This window comes from Rattus norvegicus, chromosome 6, assembly GCF_036323735.1.
Source record: "Rattus norvegicus strain BN/NHsdMcwi chromosome 6, GRCr8, whole genome shotgun sequence".
Taxonomy (NCBI): domain Eukaryota; kingdom Metazoa; phylum Chordata; class Mammalia; order Rodentia; family Muridae; genus Rattus; species Rattus norvegicus.
This window is the reverse complement of record NC_086024.1, coordinates 41,725,004-41,748,942: the sequence shown is the minus strand read 5'-3', so window position 1 is coordinate 41,748,942 and position 23,939 is coordinate 41,725,004. Positions and strand designations below refer to the sequence as shown.

Below are 23,939 nucleotides of genomic sequence, written 5' to 3'. Positions count from 1 at the left end.
GTGGCTATCATTGACACCTTTTGATTTTCAGGTTAGTTTTGACTTTACTAAACCAGCTCTCTCTATATATATGTGTATTACAAAATTCACAAAGTCTTGTCAAAGCAAAGGAATTAAGATATAAAATAAAAATTTTCTGTTTCTATAAAGCTGTATATTGCATATGGTTATGTCTCTCTTTTCTTATATTAATTTGTTCAGTGCTCAACAAGTGGCAGATGAACCCATATGATAGAGGGTCTGCTTTTGGTAAGTAGATAATAATTTGATCTATTCATTGATAACTCAGAAACTTAAAAAAATGCATGCACATACCAAGAAATTTATGACTGAGTATTATGCGTGATTTAATTAGAATATAGTTACTGAAGATAAACAGTACTGAACTAGAAGTAGACAGTAGAGTATAATGGAAATAATTCCTAGTATGTGATAAGTTAATGTGCACATGTAAATTATTTCAGTGGAGAAAAGGAAGATTTATTCAGTAAAAGACTGGCACCATTGAAGATCCATCTGGAGCAACAAAAAGTTGGCTTCAATATATAATAACTAGAAATAAGTTTCACATGTACTTGAGATTTAAGTTTTCCATGTGTGTCTGTGCATATATAATATATAAAAATTTAAGTGTAGATGTATATGTATGATTAGCAAGCATAATTTAGTAAAAGAAAAACTTTTCTAACCCAAATAGAAGATATAGAAATTAGAAAAGAAAAGACAGAGTGTTTATTTTTGTTACTGTTTTATTATTTTAATTAACACATTAATTGTATAAACTAGTACAATTCACTGTGGGAGTTCCATGTGTGCAGACATTGTGTTCTAATTATATGCATTCATCACCCTTTCTTCTTGTGATCCCCTTCTTGAACTCTTGATTCTCCTGCGTCAGTATTTTCCAAGTGCTGGGCTTGCAGGTAGCTCCCTTGAGAACCTTTTTCAAAGTTTTATATTATTCATTATCACATGAGTAAGAACTTAAAATTTTTGAAAAATGAACGGAGCTGTTGGATGAAGAGGTATTTTACAAATTTCTTCTTGACCAAGTACTGAGTATGACTTGGAAGCATGAGTGGAGCAGAGTATACGATTTCTCCCAACATAGACAAAAGCTACACTTTTATTTACATAAGTGTCTTACTGACTGCTGTGTAATGTAAAACTTCCGTGACTTAGAGCCCTGACACTAGCCATAGCGCACACTGGTTATTTGTTTGCTTCTCCCTAGTCAGGACAACTTACGGGGTGATGATTAGGTCCCATGTCATCCCTTAGTTCCCTTGTTCACAGCACTGGAGCATGGCCTTCTACACTAGTGTTGGCCATGAGGCTCGTATTCAAGCAAAACCCTGTAGGGTCTCTGCTCTGTAGGTTCCAGGATTTGTTGGTATGAATTCTTGTCCTAATGGTGATAGTATAGACCCTGGTTGCCAGCATAGCCAAGGAGATAGAGGGATAAAGAAGAAGAACTGTTGGGTTGGGGATTTAGCTCAGTGGTAGAGCGCTTGCCTAGCAAGCGCAAGGCCCTGGGTTCGGTCCCCAGCTCCGAAAAAAAAAGAAAAAAAAAGAAGAAGAAGAACTGTTGTCATCTTGGAGTCAGCAAGTCTTAAACTTTGGAACATTCTAATGAGTAATGACATTATTAGACTAAATGGCTTTTGTTTCACAGTGGATGGTGGTCAAACCTGTACTGATGTCTGTTTTCGTGTGCTTGTTCTCCAATGCAGCAATTGGGTCAGATGGTCTGTGTTGTCAGAGCAGAGAGGTGAAGGAGTGGCATGGGTGCAGAGCGACTAGAGGACTGCTGAGAGGTACTTGGCCAGCGTTCATGTCTGTTTACAAGTTGAAACTGTCACTGTGGGTTTCCCACAGGAGCTTTAAATGACAGTCTTAATGACACAGAAAGATCCACATTCTTCTGTCACATACAAATGTAACTCAGGAACAGTGGGAAGTTGGGACATGAGTTATCTAATGCAGTCTGTGTAAATGTTATGGAATTGTACCTTACAGGGAAGCACTACTACGAAGTATCCTGTCATGACCAAGGGCTGTGCAGAGTTGGGTGGTCCACCATGCAGGCTTCCTTAGACCTGGGTAAGTGTTTCTAAAGTAACTGAGCGGTTTTATGTTTACAGGATGTTAGCATATTATTTTGGAGACAAACTAATAGGCTTCACTGTAATTTTATGAACACAAAAAGCATTTATCTGTACCTCACCTGGTTCCAGAAAAGACTTGAAATGAGTTACTGATTGCTTCCTGTTAGCATCATAACCCAATGTTCTGACAATGTGAAATCCGGATGTTTGGATTTTATTTCTATGAAGAGATACCGTGAGCATGGCAGCTCTTTTTTACCCCCGGGACAGGGTTTCTTTGTGTACTGTCCTGGAATATCAAGCTGGCCTCAAACTCATATGCCTGCCTATGCTTCCCAGTGCTGGGATTAAAGGTGTGGACCACCACCTCCCAGTTATGGCAGTTCGTATGATGAGAACATTTGATTGGGACTGGCTGCTGTGTCAGAGTCCATTATCATTATTGAGAGAAACAGAGCAGCATGCGGGCAAACGTGGTGCAGGTTGTAGATCTCAATGTGCACACAGCAGAAGGAGACTGTGTGCCTCCTTTGGGGTAGCTAAAGCATAGGAGACCTTAAAGCCCTTCCCCACCATGACACACTTCCTCCAACAAGGTCACACCTCTTCAACTAGACCACATCTCCTAATAGTACCACTCTATAGGGACCAAGCATTCAGACACGTGAGTCTATGGGGGCCATTCCTGATCAAACCACCACATAGGGAGAATGAGATTATGAATGAAGATTAGACTAAAATTAGCATGTTTGAAACATACACTACTGCATAGATGATACAAATCGTTGAGGTTGTTAGTGATCAAGAGTGAGGCAGTGTCACTTGTGTCCATGCTATTGTATATTTGGCATAGGTTGAAAATGCCCAGATAATGCAGACCTAGGAACCACAAGGGGACTTATCTCTTGTGGCCTCCCACACTGCAATTCTTTCAATTATTTTAGTAAGTTCAGACCTTTAGTAAAGTACTTTTAAAATTTAGGTACTGACAAGTTTGGATTTGGCTTCGGTGGAACAGGAAAGAAATCTCATAATAAACAATTTGATAATTATGGAGAGGTAAGCGTGGCGCTGTTTGTTTAAGCAGCACTTGTACGTCTTCTTGCATTCTTACTTACGATGTGACGGAAAATGTGTGCGCTTCTTAAAGACACGTATTTCCAAAGATAGTTCTGATTTGGACTTGAAAAACATATTTTAAGGCTAAATAGATAGTAGTTAAAATTTTTATTAACCCTTCTAAAGTACATTAAATTCTCTTTACCTCATTCTGATTTTGGATCTTACATCTGTGTTGTTCTTGTTTTTTAATTTGGATTATTTGAGTTACTCTGAGCCCACTTCCATAGCAACAGTCCTTACTATCATGTTGATTCTGAGAAGCCTTTCAGATATATCTGTTAGGCATGATGTATGCTCGTAAATTTTTGGTGGTGTATTTTTTTTTTTTTCCTGAGGACCGAACCCAGGGTGTTGCCCTTGCTAGGCAAGCCTCTACCATTGAGCTAAATCCCCAACCCCGATAGTGTATTTTTTAAGGCAAGATCTTACCGTGAAAACTAGGTGCCTGGTGATCCTTCTGCCTCAGCCTCCCCCGTGCTGGGATTCCAGGAGGCAGCCACTATGTCCGCCTGTGATAGTCATTTTTGATGCCTGTCTGCCATTTAGAGAAGTGCTTTGGAAATCCCAGTGTCTGCTTTTGATTGTGCTGTCTGTGCGTTGTTAACTTCATTTCTGATCTCACTTTCTGTAAATGACATTTCACTCTCTGGGTTTTTAGGAATTCACTATGCATGACACCATTGGATGTTACTTAGACATCGATAAAGGGCACGTGAAGTTCTCTAAGAATGGTAAGCCTCTGGATCGTATCATCAAAAAAAAAATCTGATTCGTTCTTAAGTTCTCTCCTTCTCTTCAGTCCTCTCCCCTATCCAGCGTCTTTCATTCCTGTAGTTTGGTTGTGGATTTGCTGTGTACCGTGTGCACTAGGAAGTGATGAAAGCACACGTGCAGATGGAGTGGGCAAAGGTTAGCTCTGCTGCTTTCCTGCTGGTGAGTAGAGGCAGGCACAGTATTTACAAATAAAAAGGAGGAGGTCGTAAGTGTGAAGGAAAGGGAAGCAAGGCGTGGAGTGAACTGCAGTGCAGATATGTGCTTTCCAACCGGTGCTCAGAGAGGGCTCTACTGAAGAGACGACATTACAGTGGAGTCATTGTTAGCTTGTGCTGAGAACTGGAGGGCATTTCAGGCAGAGGGAGGAGCAAAGTGGAAATTCGGGATGGAAATGTTGCACTGCCTTAGTAATGGGAGGAGATACATTTGACGTGTGCCCTCCTGAGCTAGAGGGAGGGACTGAAGTGTTAGCTTACTAAGGTAGGCTGTAGTGCGAGCTTTGCTTTTTATTCTGCGTAAGATGGAAACACTCTGGGGCTCTGAGGTGAGTGGTGGCATGTCTCTAACCGCCTCAGGCCAGCAGTGTTGAAAACACTAGGAGGTAGGAAGTTGACATCACCTATGGAGTATGGGTACATAAATAATAGTAAAGATCCAAGGTCTGGTTTCCTCTCGCTCAAATCTAGCTAGCTAAGGAGAATCCAGCAGAGAGAAAAGGGAAGGAGAGAACAGGGGTGCATGGACTCTGGCTATCCAGAGGAGGGAGAAGTCAGTGTGTGCCCAGTACTACTACAGAGATTGTCAAGAGAGCAGGAATGACATTTCACTATAGGATTTGGTATCCTATGGCTGTTTTGATAATCCAAGATGGTGGGTGAGCATGAGTCAGACCTGTAGACAACCAGATGAGGAGAAAGAAGGACAACTAAAAATGACAACTGGGGATTGTACTTCATTAGGGAGAGGAAAAATGCAAGGTAATGAATGGAGCTGTTGAATCAAGGGAGGATTATGTGTGGCTGTAATGTGGGAGTGTGTGATCCATGAGGTCTCTAGAAGCAGAGGTCTTGTAGATAGAGGAATAAGACACGTAGACAGGAGGAGGGAGCCCTTAGTGAAGTCAGACCGTAACTGGGTTGGCTCTAGGCAGACCACTTTATCCTTGGGTTTCTTAGGGAAGAGGGTGAGAAAGCAAGGCAGGTTGAGAGATTTTGTTGTATATATGGAAAAATCTTCATTTTAATTTCTTTGGTTTTGTTTATTTGTTTTAAAGGAAAAGACCTTGGTCTGGCATTTGAAATACCTGCACACATAAAAAACCAAGCCCTCTTCCCTGCCTGTGTTTTGAAGGTAATTAGAAGTTTTGCTGTAATCTAAACTGTTTGACTTTTCATTATTTTCATTTTACTGGGCAGTTTTGCCATTAGGTTAAACTTTTTTTTTTCTTTTATTCAATGCTAGAATGCTGAATTGAAATTTAACTTTGGTGAAGAAGAATTTAAGTTTCCACCAAAAGATGGTTTTGTTGCTCTTTCCAAGGCCCCTGATAGTTACGTCGTCAAATCGCAGCACACAGGTACTTATTGCAGCAGAGAGGGTAGGGGTGACTGGAATAGGGCCTGGAGGTAACCTAGTGCATATAACTTCTCTTAGTGAGTCCTGTTTGCTCCCGTTCTGCTTTACTCAACCTCATTGTTTTAACAGATTAATAAACTTCAGTTTGAAAACTTAATTGACGAACTATTTTTGTGTCTGTTAAGGCACGTAAGCTACGTCAGTCTTGATGGCAGTGATATGCTTAGATCTGTGCTTGTGAAATGCCATAGCTGCATGCTAAGTGCTCCCTGGATGGTTTAGTCTTTACACAGCACTCTCAGGGAGAACTCTTCGTTCTGAGACCTAAGGAATAAGACGTGCCGGGTCTTTGCTACTTGTAGGGTCTTCTTTTTTCCATTCTTTATACACCCCACCCGTTTTCCCCTTAACACTAGATATGAATAAAAGAAGGATAGAGGGGAGAGAGAGATCACTGAATCTAATTTCCTCGAGGATCAGTAACCACCTACGTACCCACCCAACCTCTTGGGGCACTCTATGTACCCTCTGAAAAGTTCCTAGAATTCCAAATGTCACATGATCACAGGAATTATCTGCAGCTGGTAAAACCATGCCTCTGCTAGAGCACAAAGCAAATCATAGCCACTGAGAACAGTCCAAAGCAGCCCCACATTCCTACACCTGGGATTAAAATGAAAGCACATTATTATAAAATTTCTGTGTTTTTTAAAGAAACTAAAATTCCGGAATTCTCACTAAAATCAGGATCTGAAGTAATTTGGCAAAACAGATACCAGGTAGAACTGAATTTAGATCCAGTTCAAAGCCTGACTTGAAGGCTTACACCGTTTTCTATATTCTTGCCTGGTATAGTTAGTTCACCCAGCTGAAGTACATTCTTTTGGCTTGTCACAAAGGAAGTCAATTATTATTACAGCTGTAATATACTCATCCCAACTAGTCTTAAAGAATCACAAGTTATTTTAGGAATTTCATCTTTATTTTGTTAGATTGTCTTCTGTATTTTACAATTATTAGGTTCTGGAACATTAGCACTTATGTTTACAACTGATGGCATTTTCAAGTGTGTTTTCCATGACCTGTAATCTTTTCTGTTCACTTAAGGTAATGCACAGGTGTCACAAACAAAATTTCTCCCTAATGCTCCAAAAGCTCTTATTGTGGAACCCTCCAGAGAGTTAGCTGAGCAAACCTTGAACAATGTGAAACAGTTTAAGAAGTACATCGATAATCCTAAATTGCGGTAAGCCTGCCTTCTGTGCGCAAATGTGTATTGTCTGTAAGTTTAAAGTGTTCTGGAAGAATGCGACAGGGAGAAAGGAGGAGTTGGTGTAATACATAAAACTTGAACTGTGTAGTAACAGTGTTTCCATTCTAACTTTCTCTCTTTGGGCAGAGCTTGATTTAATTCAGCATAAAATTAATTTCTTCACTGCATGGAAAACGTGCAGCTCTGTGTAGGGTATTGGCTAACCTAACCTGAGAGTTGACTATAAGACTCCCACAGGGGTCATCCTCTCCATCTTGAGCATTCCGTGGAGGGAAATCATGAGTTCTGAGTAGACTTTTTCTGTTCCTTTATTTCTTTTGTGAGATAGGATTTTACTGACCTCAGATTCACCATCTTCCTGCCTCCTGAGTACTGAGATTATGAGTGTATGCCACCACGTTTAGCTAGGAATCACTTTTAATTTGTGAAAAGCCAGATTCTGCAAGTAGACTATTTTGTGGATTTCATGCTTGATTTTTTTTTTGTTACTTTTAATTAATTTTTTTATTGGAGCAATTTGGGCAATAAAATTCACTTCTTAGAAATGTACATTTAGGTTGTATTTAGTATGTATACAATATTATGTGACTGTTCCCACCTTCTTTAATGCTAGAAAGTTTGAGGTTCTGGTGATAATAGTGGCCTCACAAGTTTAGCAAACTGATTTAGATATAAATTACAGTATGCAAAATAATCCTTAATTGTTTTGAGTGGATTGTTGCGTGTTACTCATTTGACAGATACTAAATACCCTGTCTTGTAAAGTCTAGGCCTGGATCGAGACTGGGCTCCAGCAGTGACAGTTACCCTCCCTTTCACGGAATTCATTATGGAATGGTGGGATAGTGTGGAAGGGGGAGAGATAGGAAAACTACTGTGAGAAGTGACTTGATCTTGAGAAAAAGGAGCGATGACAGAGTCCCTGCTTAGTATAAGAGTCTGAGATCTTCAGAGGAGTGGTTTTGGAAACAGGCAAAATGCTTGTGTGGCTTGATTCATTGCTGTCGTTATCTATTAAAACTAGTGTGCTGCAGACAGAGGCTGCAAGGGGAGATGGATGATAAAAATGGTTTACTGGTGAAGATGGTAAAGTCATGGTTGCTAATTTAGTATTTAATACATCTAAGTTCTTACCTTACTTAGAAGCCCTAGTCTGTCGTTGAGACAAACTTAGCTATTCTACACAGTGAGTTTGAGGCCAGCAATGACTACATAATGAGATCCTGTTTCAAAAAAAGGGAGTGGGGGAGCAGCTGGAGAGATGCCTCAGTGGTCGGTCAAAAGCATTGACTGCTCTTCCAGAGGACTTAGGTTCAATGTGCAGCACCCACGTGGTGCCTCACAACCATCTGTAACACAGTTCCAGCAGATCTGAAACACCCCATCCATAGGCCGCGGGCATGTAGGTAGTGCACATATAGTATGTGTGTAGGCAAAACACTCATGCATGTAAAATAAACGTTATATTTTTTTCAAAATAATTTTTTTCTCTTTAGTGAACTGTGAATAACACTAAATAAAATACTTTTATCTTGATTTTTCTGGTTATCCTTCTTGAAGACAACCCTTTTTGATCCTGATTTGCACCCATTCATCTAGAAATATTCTTCATATACAAACCAATATATTTTAAAAGGTGGACTGTGGAGTGGGCTGAGTAGATGAGGACTGACGTTTTTCCTCACTCTAAGCTCTCATTCACCTCAGCGCCGTCTCTGGCTATGGAGATAAAGAGCTTTACTTCCCACCTTCTGTGTACTCACTGTCCTGTGACTCTTCTCAGTGACGTTTCCACATGAAAAGAATGCTGTGCATCAAACTGTAGAACAGACTAAACTTTCTCATTATCATGCTGCCATTGATTTCAGGGAGCTTCTCATAATTGGTGGCGTTGCAGCTCGGGATCAGCTCTCCGTTCTGGATAATGGGGTAAGTTGTATTTTTAACTTGGGAATAAATTCTGTTTTGCTAATAAAAGTCAAAAGAGGGTAAAATTAGCAACAGACCAGAAGAGTACATTTGCTGGGAGATGCCACGTGGGCATACCTCCTCTCTAACCAGGGCTAGAGAGCAGTAGTCCTTTTTAAATTCTTCATCTGAAAGTCTGCGTTGTTTGTTTACCCTTTGGCTTCCAGAGAATTTTCTTCTAGGCTTTTTGATTTAAAGTCACTGTATATATGCATACATTTATTTTTGATTAAAAAATGAACCAATGCTGAGTATAAGTATGGAGATAAAGTAACTTTTGGTGAAAGTAGAAGTGTCTGCAGCACTTGGAAATGAAAAGCAATATTGAGACAGTCTCTGAGCTCGGACACATGTGAGGGGAATCTTCCACACTGCTGAGATATGCAGTGTGCAGAACCAAACCTGGACACTCTGGGCACTGCTATTTGGGTCTTCATGAAGTTCATACACACACATATATACATACATACATACATACATACATACATACATATACATACATACATATACATATATATATATATATATATATCTGAAATGAACTTGTTACAGATCCCCCTCTGTAATATTTAATTGTGAAATCTAGACCAGTTTTTTACTAAGTCAGGTTTCCTCCATCTCTATCTCTGTCAAACTAAATCTAATGTTAAATTGACTGTAATTTTGACTTGGCCTAGTATGTGAAGAGCAAGCAATCATAATAATGCACTTGCTAATGCTATTTTAAAATGGATACTTTTACTCTTTATGTTCTTACTGTGGCTCTTACTGGTTTTTTATTTTCTTTTAGTGGTTAGTAAATTTGATAGGCTCATTCAAGACCTTTAGTTTTTGACTTCAAATCAGTTTTCCTGTAGTATACCAGTATTTCAGCTTATGTTTTCTAGCTGTGGAGTGTTAGAGAATTAGATCTACTTTCGTCAATCACATCTCATAGTTTGTAGAGTAGGGTGGTGGCTCGGTCAGGAGTGTTTGCTATATAAGCATGAGATCTAAGCTCTATTCCCCAGCCTCAATATAAAAGCCAGGAGTGAGGCTGGAAGTGAGGTTCTGTTGGTAGAGCGCTTGGGTAGTACGCATGAAGCCTGGGTCCAGTACTCAGCATTGCATGGAGGCACACACCTGTAGTCCTAGCACTTGGGAAATGGGGAAAAGTATCTTGGACAAAGTCAGACATGGGGTCTTGAATTTATAATCCCTGTACTAGAAAAAGAAGACCCGTGAGGCCCTGTGGCCAGCCAGCCAGGCTTACTCAGTAAGAGACCTTGTCTAAAAATTAAGGTAGGAAACAATTGAGGAAGACACCCGATGTCAATCTCTGGTCGCCCATGCATGTGTGCACACACACACACGATGCTCACTGAGGTCAATGGCAAAGGAAAGGCAATATTATTTCATCGTTTTCTCGACAGAATTCTGTTCTGTCCTGAATGGAGCACCTGTGCTCTCTTTGTGCATCTTTCTGCCCTGCATTCTCCACTGTCACTTCTACATCCTTCAGGTCACCCATCACGCTGTTTATGCTAGAGTCCAGGTTAGCTTTGGAGGTAGGGAGTAGAGTTATTTTAGCTTGTAGCTTCCAAGGGTGCTGCATTATGTACCATGTGCTACTGTACATGGCATATAAATACCTTCACAAACTTGTCTAGCAGCTTTTCAAGCCTGTGATAACCTTGATCTGTTTTTATGCCCCTTTGCCTCCTGCCACTCAGGAGGAAATAAACATATCTAGATAGCATCGTAAACCAAAGAGATGTTACACACAGGTCAGAGTGGAATTTTGTCCCTGTGATTGACATATATAATAGAGTCCTAATTCATTGAACAGGTTTTCCTTTCACATTTCACAGGTATTCTGTAGCTTGAAGCCTGTTTGTAGTTATCAATCTCCCTCCCTGAGTTTAAACTTAAGAAGGGGTCTGTGTGGCTTTCTTGCTTGAGTTCTTCGTGTCCATCCTTGCAGGTGCTATACCGCTATAGCCCATGCATACATTTTCTAAGTCATATTACAGGAACTGTACATGATATTCATCCCTATTTTTACATATTAGGGACTGGGCATGCATCAAATATTTCATAACTGGCCAAAGGATGAAAAAGTTACAGGTAGAACTTGACTGTAAAGGTTGAAAGTTGTTCCTGATCAACTTGCCCTGTAGAATTGGCTTCAAGACATATGAAGGAGAATGAGAAGTGTATTCATTTTGTACTTGAAATTTTTTACGATACAAAGTTAAGTTTTTTATTACTTTAATTGACCCTTAAAATTTTTGATTTTTAGATTTATTTTATTTGTATAAAGTGTTTTAATTCCATGTATGTATGTGTACCATGTACACGGCTAGTATATGTGGAAGTCAGAAGAGGGCATTCTGTCCTCTGGAACAGGAGTTACAATAGAGGTTGATTGCTACATGGATGCTGGAAACCAAGTCAAGTGCTCTCCAAATGCAACAAGTGCTCTTAACTTGAGCTAACTATCCAGCCCCATAGACCTCTTCTTAGTGTAGACTCAGAGGTTGGATCTCAGTGTGGGTACTTACTAGTGCTGTATCTAAATGCTATGATTTTAGTGTAAGTCTACACTTTAATCTGCTGATTTAAAAATAGTAATAATAGTTGCGTTTGCTTTAGTAGTCATAGGAAATGAAACCTTGAAGACATTTAGCATTGTATCTATTCACTCTGAGTATCTCATAAATACTATAATGACTTCCTGGCCAGTCCAAGCAATTACTAATGAGCTATAATCAAATACAGTGAGCACTCAGCATATCAGGCATTCAGAGCTCTGTGTGATTTCTCTGAATTATCAAAACTACCTTGTAAAATAAAGATATTCCCCTGTTCGAAATGAGAAAATTGATGCTGGATGATATCCCACGGTGGGATAATAGTGGAGCTAAGATTGGAGTTCCTGTTTAATTCCAGAATTCATGTAAACTCACCTGTTATTTTTTTTCTTATGAAATAGAAATTTTGTATATTAGATTATGTTTAAAAGTTAAGGATATCCCAAGTCAGCTGCCAAAGTCAGCATGTGATGGTTAGCGTTATCTCTCCATAATGACTTTAAATATCCTTTGCATTGACTGGCACTATTTCAGTGTTCACATGTTTGTTTGAAGTAGAAAATGGCACTTTGCTGTTTTAAAGTAATTATATTAATGTTTTAGTTTGCCCCGGGTGTTGCTTATGTCTTCAGGTTGATATTGTCGTCGGTACTCCAGGAAGATTAGATGATTTGGTGTCAACTGGAAAGCTCAACTTGTCTCAAGTTAGATTCCTGGTCCTGGATGAAGCAGTAGGTTGAAAAACTTTCATATTTTCTTTAGAGAAGATGCTTTTGTTAAGACCTATAAAGCAAAAAAAACAAAACAAAACAAAAAAAAACCACAATTCTGCCTTACTCTCACTACCTAAATATCACAGTTAAGCACATTTTCATTTGCTATATATTGATACACTTTTATCTGCATATTAAGTCAATCCCGAATAAAAAAATACTTGAAAAAATTTCATTTATATTGAACATGTAGTTTTATTATTTGTCCTAAATAGTACAGTTTGACAACTATGTACACAGCATTTACATTGCACAGAGGTATGACAGCTCTAAGCGTGATTTGTAGATGAAGAGTATGTATAGCTTTGCACCAAGGACTTGAGCTTCTGAATTTAGGGATGGATCTAGCAGAGGTCCTGACACTGAATTATTTTAGGGAGTTGAATTCAGACTTTAAGGAATTTAGGTAAACCTTTATAAAAAAAATTATATTTTAAATATTGCACCTCATTATTTGTGTTTTTTCTTTGAAGGCTGTTTAATGATCTGTTACATGGACATGGATATATCATGGTTTCTTTAATTAACTCTCTGCCTAGTGACATAGGTATCTTGCCTTTTTATTCCAAATAACTGTGCATACATTATTTTTTATATAACAAATTATTTTTTTATGCTAGAGATGCAAATTGTGGACCATCTGGAAGGACATAAATGTGTTTACTCTTTCCAATTATTCTCAAGATGGTTGGGTTAATTTCCCAGCACAGGATCTTTTTCAATTTTCAAATTAAAATCATTACCTTAAGGACATGTGTTATAAACTGTTGTATTCATGCTAGAATACTGGAGTGTGGTTTAGGTTTATTTATTATACTTTTTCATATTTTAGTCACAAGGAATCTAAGGTTGAATTTACAACTTGACTTTAAGAATCCAGCAGAATATAATTATTTTGTAGATTTAGGGATATGTATATATGTTCATTTTTAATCTTGTATTTTAAATTTGAAATTAAAAGATTTTAATACTAATTATGAACTCTTTCTGCAGGATGGGCTTCTCTCTCAAGGTTATTCTGACTTTATTAACAGGATGCACAACCAGATTCCTCAGATTACTTCTGATGGGAAAAGACTTCAGGTATCAAATGACCAAGCAGCTCAAAAATACATGTAGACAGTTGTTACTCAGGGTTAAAGGATCAAAGACTTTTGCTTTAAGGCATTATGATTAAATTCATTGTCCATATTTTCTTTGTTATCATCTTGTTACTCAAACACACACAAGCACACACACACACTGATAGTCTTAAAAGCTGTTTGTAGGGCTGGTCATGGTAGTGCACAGCACACCTTTAATCCCAGCCCTTGGGAGACTGAGGCAAGCGATTCTTTTTGTGAGTTTGAGGCCATCCTGGTCTACAAAGTGAGTTCAAGACAGCCAGGGCTCTGTTTCAGGAAAAAGGGAAGGGGGCTGCTTTAGAAATAAGGGTAATTTCTGAGTGTTACAGATAACCCTGAGATATTCTCAGCAGCTCTTTCTGCAGAGCCCTGAGTGCTTAGTCTAGATGTCATTGCTGCTTCTTGTGCGAAGGGGACGTAGCTTCGGCTATTGACAGTCAGTCACCTTCATAGTAATTATTTCTGAAAACATTACTCTTGTCTCATCCTTCCATAGGAAGCATTTGAGAGGGAGAGACTTTTGAGAGAAGGGGATGAATAACAATTTGTGGCCTTTGATTCAGAACAAAAACAAACAAACAAAGAACTTCCTAGAGGAAGAGATAGCATGGTTTCTGTGTGACAGTGTCACACTGTTATGTTAGTTACTACATGGAGGCAGCAGGTATTAGATGTGTGTTAAGTTCCCTGACTACTATTCTGTGTTCTCTTATCATCCATTATTAGTGTGATTCTCAAAACAGAACAAATAATTTTTAAAAACTAGTGTGCTAAAATGCTGACTTTATAACAGTTGATCTGAATGTGAGTTCTCCTGTTTCTAGGTGATTGTTTGCTCTGCTACTCTGCATTCTTTTGATGTAAAGAAACTATCTGAGAAGATAATGCATTTTCCCACGTGGGTGGATTTGAAAGGAGAAGATTCTGTTCCTGATACTGTGCATCATGTCGTTGTTCCTGTGAACCCAAAAACTGACAGGCTCTGGGAAAGGCTGGGGAAGAACCACATTCGAGTAAGTGCTGTGAGGTGAACACTGGTAGCAAGTCTCCTCAGGCTGAGTCATTCCTTAGCCTCCCTCACCCTTTGTTATCTCTTCCTTCAACAGACCGATGATGTCCATGCAAAGGATAACACAAGACCTGGTGCCAACAGTCCAGGTAGGGTGAAGGAATGAGTAGAATGTGCAGTGGGTCTCGGAAATGAGTGTGTCGTTTCTGTGACAAATGTTCTCTTGAAAGATGTGAGATATGACCTACAAAGTTAGAATGGGAGAAACAGAAGTAATAAGAATAATCACGAAATGGGGCAAGCCAATACCACTTAGCTTAGAGGAGCAGTGTTTGTTGATCACTCAACTTAGATGTAAGTTGTGTCACCTCAAGATCATAAGTCTTCTGGATTATTGATTGTAGATCATAGAAAACCAGCAAATTTGGCTAGAGACAAATTTATATTGACCCTGAAATTCCAGTAAAATAAAGATGAGGGATGCTGGGGATTGCAGGACACCTTTATTAAATGGTAAACGACAGTGTGTGGATTTAATTATTTTTATGGCTGTTTTAACTTTTTTAGTGTATGATTCAGGACATTAAACATATTTATATTGTTCAACCTTAGTTCTGTCCGCAGCACTTCGTGTTCTCAAACAGAAACTGTATGCTCATTGATCAGTTCTGGAAAAGCCTAACATTAGTCTCAGTGCACTGAAGATAGCCTAAGACAGCTTCTTTCTTCTCCATAACATTTCAGAAACGTTTGCAAGGTGCTAAAACCTAAGTGGGTGGATCTTAAACTGATTAGATTGCATGTCTGACGTCAGATGTCTTGAGTGGGTCCTTAGAAGAGGTCAGAGTGCTTTTACTTTTTGGTTGAATTCACTGAGCAGTTTGACATGTCTGAAAGGTGGATTGACTGAAATACTGTCTTGAGTTCCTTAGAAATTAGTTTTATGTGTAACACCAGATTGACACGATCCATACTCACCTATCTTTCCTGTTAAAGTAGACAAACTGCTAGTTAAGCACAAACGGCTAGGTTTGGGAGTGCACTTTATAAAATGCCAGCTTTTATGTTTTTGTAAAGCTTTTGCTTACTGTGCGCTCCAGTTGGAGACAGCCAGAGAACCTTTAGAAATAGGTTGGGTTAAAAGCATTTCTCAGCACAGAGGAGTAACAACAATAACACTACTTCCCAGGAAAGAGATTCGAGGAGCAGGATTGAAAAGCTAACCAGGTTTTCATTCTGTGGAGTGATGTTAGGTTGGTTAGACTTACATTAACTTCCTTAAGAAGGGTTAAGATATAAAGCATAGAGCATAAAGGGAAGTTGATGCAGGACAGGTTATAACTAGTGCTTGAGAGGAAAGTACCAAGTCTTGGTATACATGGCTCTTTTGTTAGTATGTTTATATATTTGTTTTTCTTCTTAAAAGGTTACAGTTGTAGGTCTGCGTGCCTGTGTGCAGCATGCGTGCGTGCGCGTGTGTGTGTATGAGAGAGAAGGGGAGAGACCGAGACCCAAAAACAGAGTATAAGACATTGCTAAAGCCAAAATAAATGAAGCAATGAATTCACCTCATACTGTGCCTTGTCTGAAGTATAGTGGGGATTTTTAGAGTTAAGCAATATGTCTAACTGATACTGTGTACTCATGCAGCTTCAAATTGACATTCTGTTGCTTTTTCTGTTGCTATGGTAATCAAGAGATGTGGTCTGAAGCTATTAAAATACTGAAGGGGGAGTATGCTGTCCGAGCAATCAAGGAGCACAAGATGGATCAAGCAATTATCTTCTGTAGAACGAAAATTGACTGTGACAACTTGGAGCAGTACTTTATGCAGCAAGGAGGAGGTAAATTTGTCCCACTTATCTCTCATTTCACAGATTATTACCCTCATGTTGATAAAGCTAGAGTGTGTGCACAGAGTTTAAAACAGAGGGCATACTGTAACCTATCTGTGTCTGTCCAGTACTTTTCTATGGATAAGCCCTGGGATAAACATGAGAACTTCTTCCACAGGGCTATAATTGTCAGTAACATGAACCTGGATCACAGGACTCTAATGCCATAGATCTAGATTACTGATTAATACTAAAATCTAAAGTGTAATGACTGAAATATTAGAATGTGTATTTTCAAAACTGGAAAATAGAAGAAAGGGAATAAAGGGAAAACCCTAAATAAATAAAGGAAGAAAGAAGCCAGGCATTGTGGTAGACATCTGTAGTCTCAGCACTTGGGAGGCAGAGGTTGGAGCATGGTGAGGTCACTAAGTCACATAACAAGTTTCAGTCAGCCTAAGCTGCATAATGAGGTAGGATCTCAAAAACCTAGGAGCTGAGGATCTAGCTCAGTGGTAGAACTTACCTGCTTATAAGTAAGACTCCTGCTTCAATTTCTAGTCCTAGAGGAAAAATACATCTTAGGAATCACAGAATAAGATCATTATTGTAAAAAAACCTGAATATTTGAGTGTCAGTGGACCGAAGTCTTCTGCTAAGGTCACTTAGAGTATTCATCTAGATGAGTGTTAGGTATATGCTGTTGAAAACAACATACCAAAACCCCATTTACGATCTTAAAACATTTGCTGGTTTGCAAGATATACATTCTATTATGTTAGTGATGATACTTGGAACTTTAATGTTAAGATTAGCACACATATAAACACATATGTTGAAATGCTAATTTAAAGTTCTAATAATGGATGAAGTAGACCTTAAACAAAAGTATTAGTAGAAATGAAGGGGCACTACTGTGGTGAAAATATAATGACCCAAATTTTGCAAGTAAATGAAACATTCCACTCTAAAATTAATTTGACCCAAGGTCTATACAAGTCTGTACAGGTAGAATATACATTAGAATAGAAATGATATAATTTCACATTAGATGTTTTTTATGTTTAGGTGACTTTATGTTTCTTACCAAATACGGAAATATACTTAATCAGTATAGAAATGCTTACTTTGTATTCAAAAATGAAACGCCAAGTTTGGTAAGGCTGTGGATTATACCTAAGTACTCTAATTTGTTGTTGAGAATATTAAGCATGAAAATGATCTCAGTTGATGGGCTATACAGTCTTCTATAAAGTTGGACAGTAAGATGGGCATGGTGGGGCGTTCCTCTAATCCCAGCTCCTTGGAAAGTTAATACAGAAATTTGATAGAATTTAGAATTCTCTTCAAAACAAATCAATGTTAATGCTTTATGGAGTTTGTGTGTGTGTCTGTGAGGATGTGTACATATGCCTGTGGCAATCAGAGCTGTCTTCCTTGATTACTTTCCACTTTACTTTCTGAGACACTCTCAGAACCTGGAGCTAATAGATTCAGCTAGTCTTGCTAGCCAGTGAGGTCTAGGGTCCACCTGTCACTCCCAACATTGACAGAACCAAATGCTGGGGTTAAAGATGCCAGCACTGTGCCCAGACCCCCCTTCTTTTATTGAATATTTTATTTACGTTTTAAATGTTATCCCCTTTCTCGGTTTCCCCTCCGGCAACCCCCATCCTGTCCTCCCTCCCCCTGTGTCTATGGGGATGTTCACCAACCTAACTACCCATCCCTTCCCACCTCCCCACCCTGGCATTCCTTTACGCTGGGGCATCAAGCCTAGGCAGGACCAAGGGCTTCTCCTCCCATTGATGCCCAACAAGGCCACCCTCTGCTGCATATGCAGCTGGAGCCATGGGTCCATCCTTGTGTTCTCTTGGGATGGTGGTTTAGTCCCGGGAGCTCTGGGGTGTCTGGTTGGTTGATATTGTTCTTCATATGGGGTTGCAAATCCCTTCAGCTCCTATAGTCCTTTCTCTAACTCCTCCATTGGGCAACCTGTTCTCAGTCCAGTAGTTGGCTGGAAGCATCCACCTCTGTATTTGTCAGGCAATGGCAGAGCCTCTCAGGTGACAGCTATATCAGGCTCCTGTCAGCATGCCCTTCTTGGCCTCCCAGTAGTGTCTGGGTTTGGTGGCTGTATATGAGATGAATCCCCAGATGGGGTGGACTCTGAATGACCTTTCCTTCACTCACATTTTGTCCATATTTCCTCCTGTGAGTATTTTGTTTCCCCTTCTAAGAAGGACTGAAGCATCCACACTTTGGTCTTCCTTCTTCTTGAGCTTCATGTAGTCTGTAAATTGTATCTTGGGTATTCCGACCCTTTGGGCTAATATCCACTTATCACCTAGTGCATACATGTGTGTTCTTTAGTGACTAGGTTACCTCACTCAGGATGATATTTTCTAGTTCATTACATTTACCTAAGAATTTCATGAAGTCATTGTTTTTAATAGCTGAGTGGTTGCTCCATTGTGTAGATGTTCCACATTTCCTGTGTTCATTCCTTCATTGAAGGACATATGGGTTCTTTCTAGCTTCCGGCTATTATAAATAAAGCTGCTATGAACATAGTGTCTTTGTTATATGTTGGTATATGCCCAGGAGTGGTATAGGTTGGGTCCTCAGGTAGTACTATGTCCAATTTTCTGAGGAACTACCAGACTGATTTCCAGAGTGGTTGTACAGCTTGCAATCCACCAACAATGGAGGAGTGTTCCTCTTTCTCCACATCCTCAGCTTGAACACTTGGGCACAAGGGAAAATTTCCTGAGCAGAAACGCCAATGACTTATGCTCTAAGATCAAGAATCAAAAAATGGGATCTCATAAAACTGCAAAGCTTCTGTAAGGCAAAGGATGCTGTCAATAGGACAAAATGGCAACCAACAGATTGGGAAAAGATCTTTACCAATGCTAAATCTGATAGAGGGCTAATATCTAATGTATACAAAGAATTCAAGAAGTTAGACTCCAGAGAATCATGGGGTGCAGAGCTAAACAAAGAATTCTCAACTGAGGAATATCAAATGGCTGAGAAGCACCTAAAGAAATGTTCAACATTCTTAGTCATCAGGGAAATGCAAATCAAAACAGCCCTGAGATTTCACCTCACACCAGTCAGAATGGCTAAGATCAAAACCTTAGGTGACAGCAGATGCTGGCGACGATGTGCCCAGCTGCTATGTGGGTGCTGAGAATCTGAGTTCATATCTCCATCCTTACACTTTACCACCTGAAGAATCTCCCCAGCCTTTCATGGAATTTATTTTAATGCCATTTTGCCTGTTTCAGAAAGTTTGTTGCCTTTGTTTTTGCCAAGTTGCAGTATAGATTTTTATAGACATGTGTTTTTATAGTCTTTGGCATAATGCATTTCAAGGTCAGATGTTAAATATGCTTTTCTCTAGGACCTGATAAAAAAGGACACCAATTCTCATGTGTATGTCTTCATGGTGACAGAAAGCCTCACGAGAGAAAGCAGAACTTGGAACGATTTAAGGTACAATGTGCCTAGTTACCTGCATATCCTTTTTATTTAAAGGGGCTGATTACAGTGTTCCTTATGCCACTTAGTAGCATTAAAACAGTTCTTGTCCCAAAGACTTAAGGCGTTTTACCCTTATCCATACATTGTGGCAGGGATTAGTCTTCTTTGACAGTCAGATAACAACACATTTCATGTACCCTATCAGGTAGTCCACTACTCCCTCGTGGTATGCTCAATAAAGTATTCTTTGACTGACATATATACATATATTCATACATACATACATAATTTTGTCGGGTAGAAGTATGAGATTAGGTAAAGCATGTCTATGAGTCTTTCTGAAAAGTGCGCAAATACTTGTAGAAAGTTTACTTGGTTATGAAATGAAGATGATCATTGGAGTTTGGTGGTGTGGACACAAATATGCCTGGTTTTATGGTTGTTTGGAATGCGCTATTCCAGGTGCTTGCGTTCTGAAGGCCTTCCGAGTCCTTGGTGTGTGGAGGAGGTCTTAGCCGTTAGAACTGAATATCGGCAGTTTCTTCCCACCAATATTCCAGAGTGTTTACTGCCGTGTACAGGCTAGGTGGGTTTTTTCATCATTTGGAAAAAAGTGGGACATGCAGGACTTATATTAGTGTATGCGTCCATGCTGTTTCTCTGATGTTCTCTGGCTTTATTTCATCAAGTTCACTACCCAGAGTCAAGATGCAGCTCTCATCTCCAAATCTTAACTTTCTTCTGCACAAAAGCATCCAAAGGGCTAAGTTGTGTTTCCTTTGTAAGCACTGGGGGCTTATTTCCCACTCCCTCTTCTTTAATTTAATGCTTATAGGTATGTTGCCTGCACCATGTGTGTTCAGTGCCCACAAAAGTCAGAAGAGGGTGTTGAATCCTCTGAACTGACATTACAGATTGTTAGTGTTATATAGGTATTTGGAATGGAACCCAGATCCTCTGGAAGAACAGTCAGTACTCTTAACCACTCCCATGGGAAATGAACCATCTCCCCATTCCCTAGGTTTATTTATTATAAGAATAAAGACAACACCTATGTTTCTGTGTTCTGTTCTGCTATATATTTTTGGTGTTCCAAAGAAATTCCTAAAGATGAAGCCCAAGTTTAGGTGCCTTAATACACCGGTATAAGAAAAACAATACAACCATTAATATGTCTCAGCAGATCATAGAGTAAAACTTCAGGATTTGCCCCAGTAGTTTATTATGTTCAAACAGGTAATCTGAAAGTACCATTTAACTTTCTTAGTGGAGTATTTGTTTTGGGTTTTATGCGTTACTGACAGACACCTCCTTGTCTTGGTCCTCTTAGAAAGGAGACGTAAGATTCCTGATTTGCACAGACGTAGCTGCCAGAGGAATTGACATCCACGGTGTTCCTTATGGTAAGAAACTTTCTACTGAACACAACAGCTTACTTACAACAAGTAACACTGTTAACCATTGTCTTCATTTGCAGTTATTAATGTCACCCTGCCTGATGAAAAGCAGAATTATGTGCACCGGATTGGCAGAGTGGGGCGAGCTGAAAGGTACTGCTCAAGTTCTTCCCCTTTTAGCTTCTATGTTTCAGAAATAAGGTCTAATACTGGCTTTGAAATCTTTCAGGATGGGCCTGGCTATTTCCCTGGTGGCAACAGAGAAAGAAAAGGTAATCTTTGTGGTCTCTGTTAGTCATTGTGAGTTACATTTTGATGTGGGAAGTAAAAGCAGTTTGATTTCCTTATTGAAATTGGCATCAGTCACAAATGGAAGTGAACATTTTATAGGATTTCTTCCTTCTGTATGGATTGAGTGGGCAAATAATAACATGTGGTTTACAAAAAAAGAAGCAAAATATCAATATTCCTAATAGCCTTAATATAGTTTTGTCAATAAAAACTATTTAAATACTGTACTATGATACTGTAGGATACTTAGAGGGTGACATAGTTTTTTAAATATATACAACTATGATTTTTAGAAAAACTTTTATAAGGTCTCCTATGCATTTTTTCTCAAATTTATGTGCATACTTTCTTTATGTGCTTTATTTTTCTTTGAATATAAGCAGACTTTTTTAAATATTAATTTTGATACAACATTCTCCAAAATGTATCCTCTCTCCTCACCCACCTTTTTGTAAACCAGGCTGGCCGCCAGCTCGGTCCTCCTTGCCGTAGCTGAGTGCCGGGTTTACAGGCACCACCACACCTGGCTCCATGCCCCTCTTCCAACATCAGGCTGTGCTGTCGGTTTATGGACTTGTTTGGTTTGGGAGTTTCTTTCTTTAACTCAACATCCTTTTGTATTATTTCCAGAATAACCCAGATCTATTCAATGAGCCATCAAGTGATAGCCATTGAATAAAATACATAATCTTTTTTCTTGTGATTTAAGGAAATAAAATGTTAGAAAAAAACTGTGGAGCACAGTATTTAATTTCCATCTCTATACATGGTCATGTTTCCTCTCCCTGTGATGTAGGTTTGGTATCACGTATGCAGCAACCGTGGGAAGGGATGCTATAACACTAGACTCAAGGAAGATGGCGGCTGTACTATCTGGTACAATGAAATGCAGGTGAGACTTTGCCAGTACTATTGAAAGTGATAAACAGACTGCATTCATCTAGAAAAGTTACAGCTCCACTCTATTTGTCAGTGATGAGAGAAGGATAATTGGCTAATAACTTTGTCTGTAAGCTGTGACATGGGAGCCGCTTCCAGGGCTCTAGCGTCCATCTACATTAAGCATTCAGCTGGCCTAGTTCTTTTAACTGCTATTATTAACTGAAACTATCAAAGTGAAATTTTCATCCAAAATACTTTAATTTTCTCACTTCCTTTAGCTACTTTCTGAGATAGAAGAACACCTGAACTGTACCATTTCCCAGGTTGAGCCAGATATAAAGGTTCCAGTGGATGAGTTTGATGGGAAAGTTACATATGGTCAGAAAAGAGCTGCTGGCGGTAAGTTTTCAGATGTGTGTTGTTCTGTCCCCCTCCCTCCCTTCCTCCTCACACTGCACCCAGTGTTTCGTGTCCCAGACTGGCCTCAAACTGAAGATCCTCCTGCCTCAGCCTTCTGAGTGCTAGAATTGTAGGCATCCACCAGAATACAGCTAAATTTGCCTCTTTGCATGTCTGTTTGTGAAGACCATGATTTTGTTCCATTGTGCTAACAATATATTATTAGCATATTGATTATTCTTTACTAATTACTCTCCAGTGTTTTATTATTATTTGACTTCCAGCATTTTATTGTGTGATCTGTATGTGAATGAGGAACAGCAGATTAGACTTGAAGTATTCACATCAAGAGTACTTGAACTTTTAGTGAGTTATTGGGAAATGAGTACTATAGATGATTTGGAACAAAGAGTCAGTAAGTGGCATCCTCCGTTACCGTTCTCTTTGCCCAGAATGTTACTGAATGCTTTTGACTCAAGGTATATATACTAAGGGAGTGATAGATGTGGGCATCGTGATTTAGAAATTTAAAGTGAGTTTGTCTGGTCATAAACTTCTACTGCTAGAAACAGCATTTGAATTGTGGAATTGAGCTCACAGCTTCCTGACAAGTGCTTCAAGCATGTTGCTTACATTGCTCATGGTTTGTATGTTCGTGCAGGTGGGAACTATAAAGGCCATGTGGACATCCTGGCACCTACCGTTCAAGAGTTGGCTGCCCTTGAAAAGGAAGCACAGACATCTTTCCTACACCTTGGCTACCTTCCCAACCAGCTGTTCAGAACCTTCTGATTTCATGTAGATGGAGAAGGATTGGAGTAATCGCGTCTGTAGTCTTAACTTAACGTGGTGGTGCTTCTGAGCACAGTGTTTACAGTAGCTGAACTATTACTGCTAACTCTGCATGTCGGCAAACACAAATCTTAGGAGTTCTTCATAAAATGGCCGCCTAATGAAAATAAATTGGACAACTATATTTTCATGAAGGCTTGTGTCTTCTTTTAAAGTTATTTTTTTTTCTTTTAAGAACACTGTGGGCTTGTGAAATACAGTTTATAGATGTACGAATGTGACCCAGGACCCATGTGAACCCGAGATCAAATAACCTTTGAGTGAAAATTTTCACAGAAGTGATGCTAGGTTGAAGTGATTTTCAGATATTTCAGGCTGTCTAGCTACATTATGAAGCTGAAGGAAAGCTATAAAACAAAGGAAAAGCCAAAGACCCTAAGGCAAAAGGGCTTTTGGCTAATTTAGAAACTAGGAGGGTGCTTGGAAATTCAATATGGATTGGTGACTAATGCTGGTGACAGTGAAGGAGTCTCTGAGTTTTTTTCCAAGAACCTT

The 23,939-nt window shown here is 39.3% G+C and overlaps 1 protein-coding gene across 1 annotated transcript in view; it reads left to right on the top strand.

Annotated features, from left to right (window-relative positions):
* The window catches only part of Ddx1 (DEAD-box helicase 1), a 30,872-nt gene extending 7,294 nt beyond the window's left edge, over window positions 1-23,578 (top strand). Inside the window, exons 6-26 of the mRNA NM_053414.1 lie at window positions 202-249; window positions 1,734-1,817; window positions 2,020-2,103; window positions 3,091-3,167; window positions 3,889-3,961; window positions 5,278-5,354; window positions 5,466-5,580; window positions 6,687-6,825; window positions 8,721-8,781; window positions 12,026-12,124; window positions 13,160-13,249; window positions 14,115-14,303; window positions 14,397-14,448; window positions 15,997-16,143; window positions 19,544-19,635; window positions 20,954-21,026; window positions 21,101-21,173; window positions 21,250-21,292; window positions 22,108-22,203; window positions 22,472-22,592; window positions 23,254-23,578. Of these exons, the coding sequence (NP_445866.1) occupies window positions 202-249; window positions 1,734-1,817; window positions 2,020-2,103; window positions 3,091-3,167; window positions 3,889-3,961; window positions 5,278-5,354; window positions 5,466-5,580; window positions 6,687-6,825; window positions 8,721-8,781; window positions 12,026-12,124; window positions 13,160-13,249; window positions 14,115-14,303; window positions 14,397-14,448; window positions 15,997-16,143; window positions 19,544-19,635; window positions 20,954-21,026; window positions 21,101-21,173; window positions 21,250-21,292; window positions 22,108-22,203; window positions 22,472-22,592; window positions 23,254-23,384 (1,964 nt within the window). The 3' untranslated portion in view covers window positions 23,385-23,578. The remainder of the gene's footprint in view (window positions 1-201; window positions 250-1,733; window positions 1,818-2,019; window positions 2,104-3,090; window positions 3,168-3,888; window positions 3,962-5,277; window positions 5,355-5,465; window positions 5,581-6,686; window positions 6,826-8,720; window positions 8,782-12,025; window positions 12,125-13,159; window positions 13,250-14,114; window positions 14,304-14,396; window positions 14,449-15,996; window positions 16,144-19,543; window positions 19,636-20,953; window positions 21,027-21,100; window positions 21,174-21,249; window positions 21,293-22,107; window positions 22,204-22,471; window positions 22,593-23,253) is intronic.
* The last annotated feature ends 361 nt before the right edge of the window (window positions 23,579-23,939 follow it).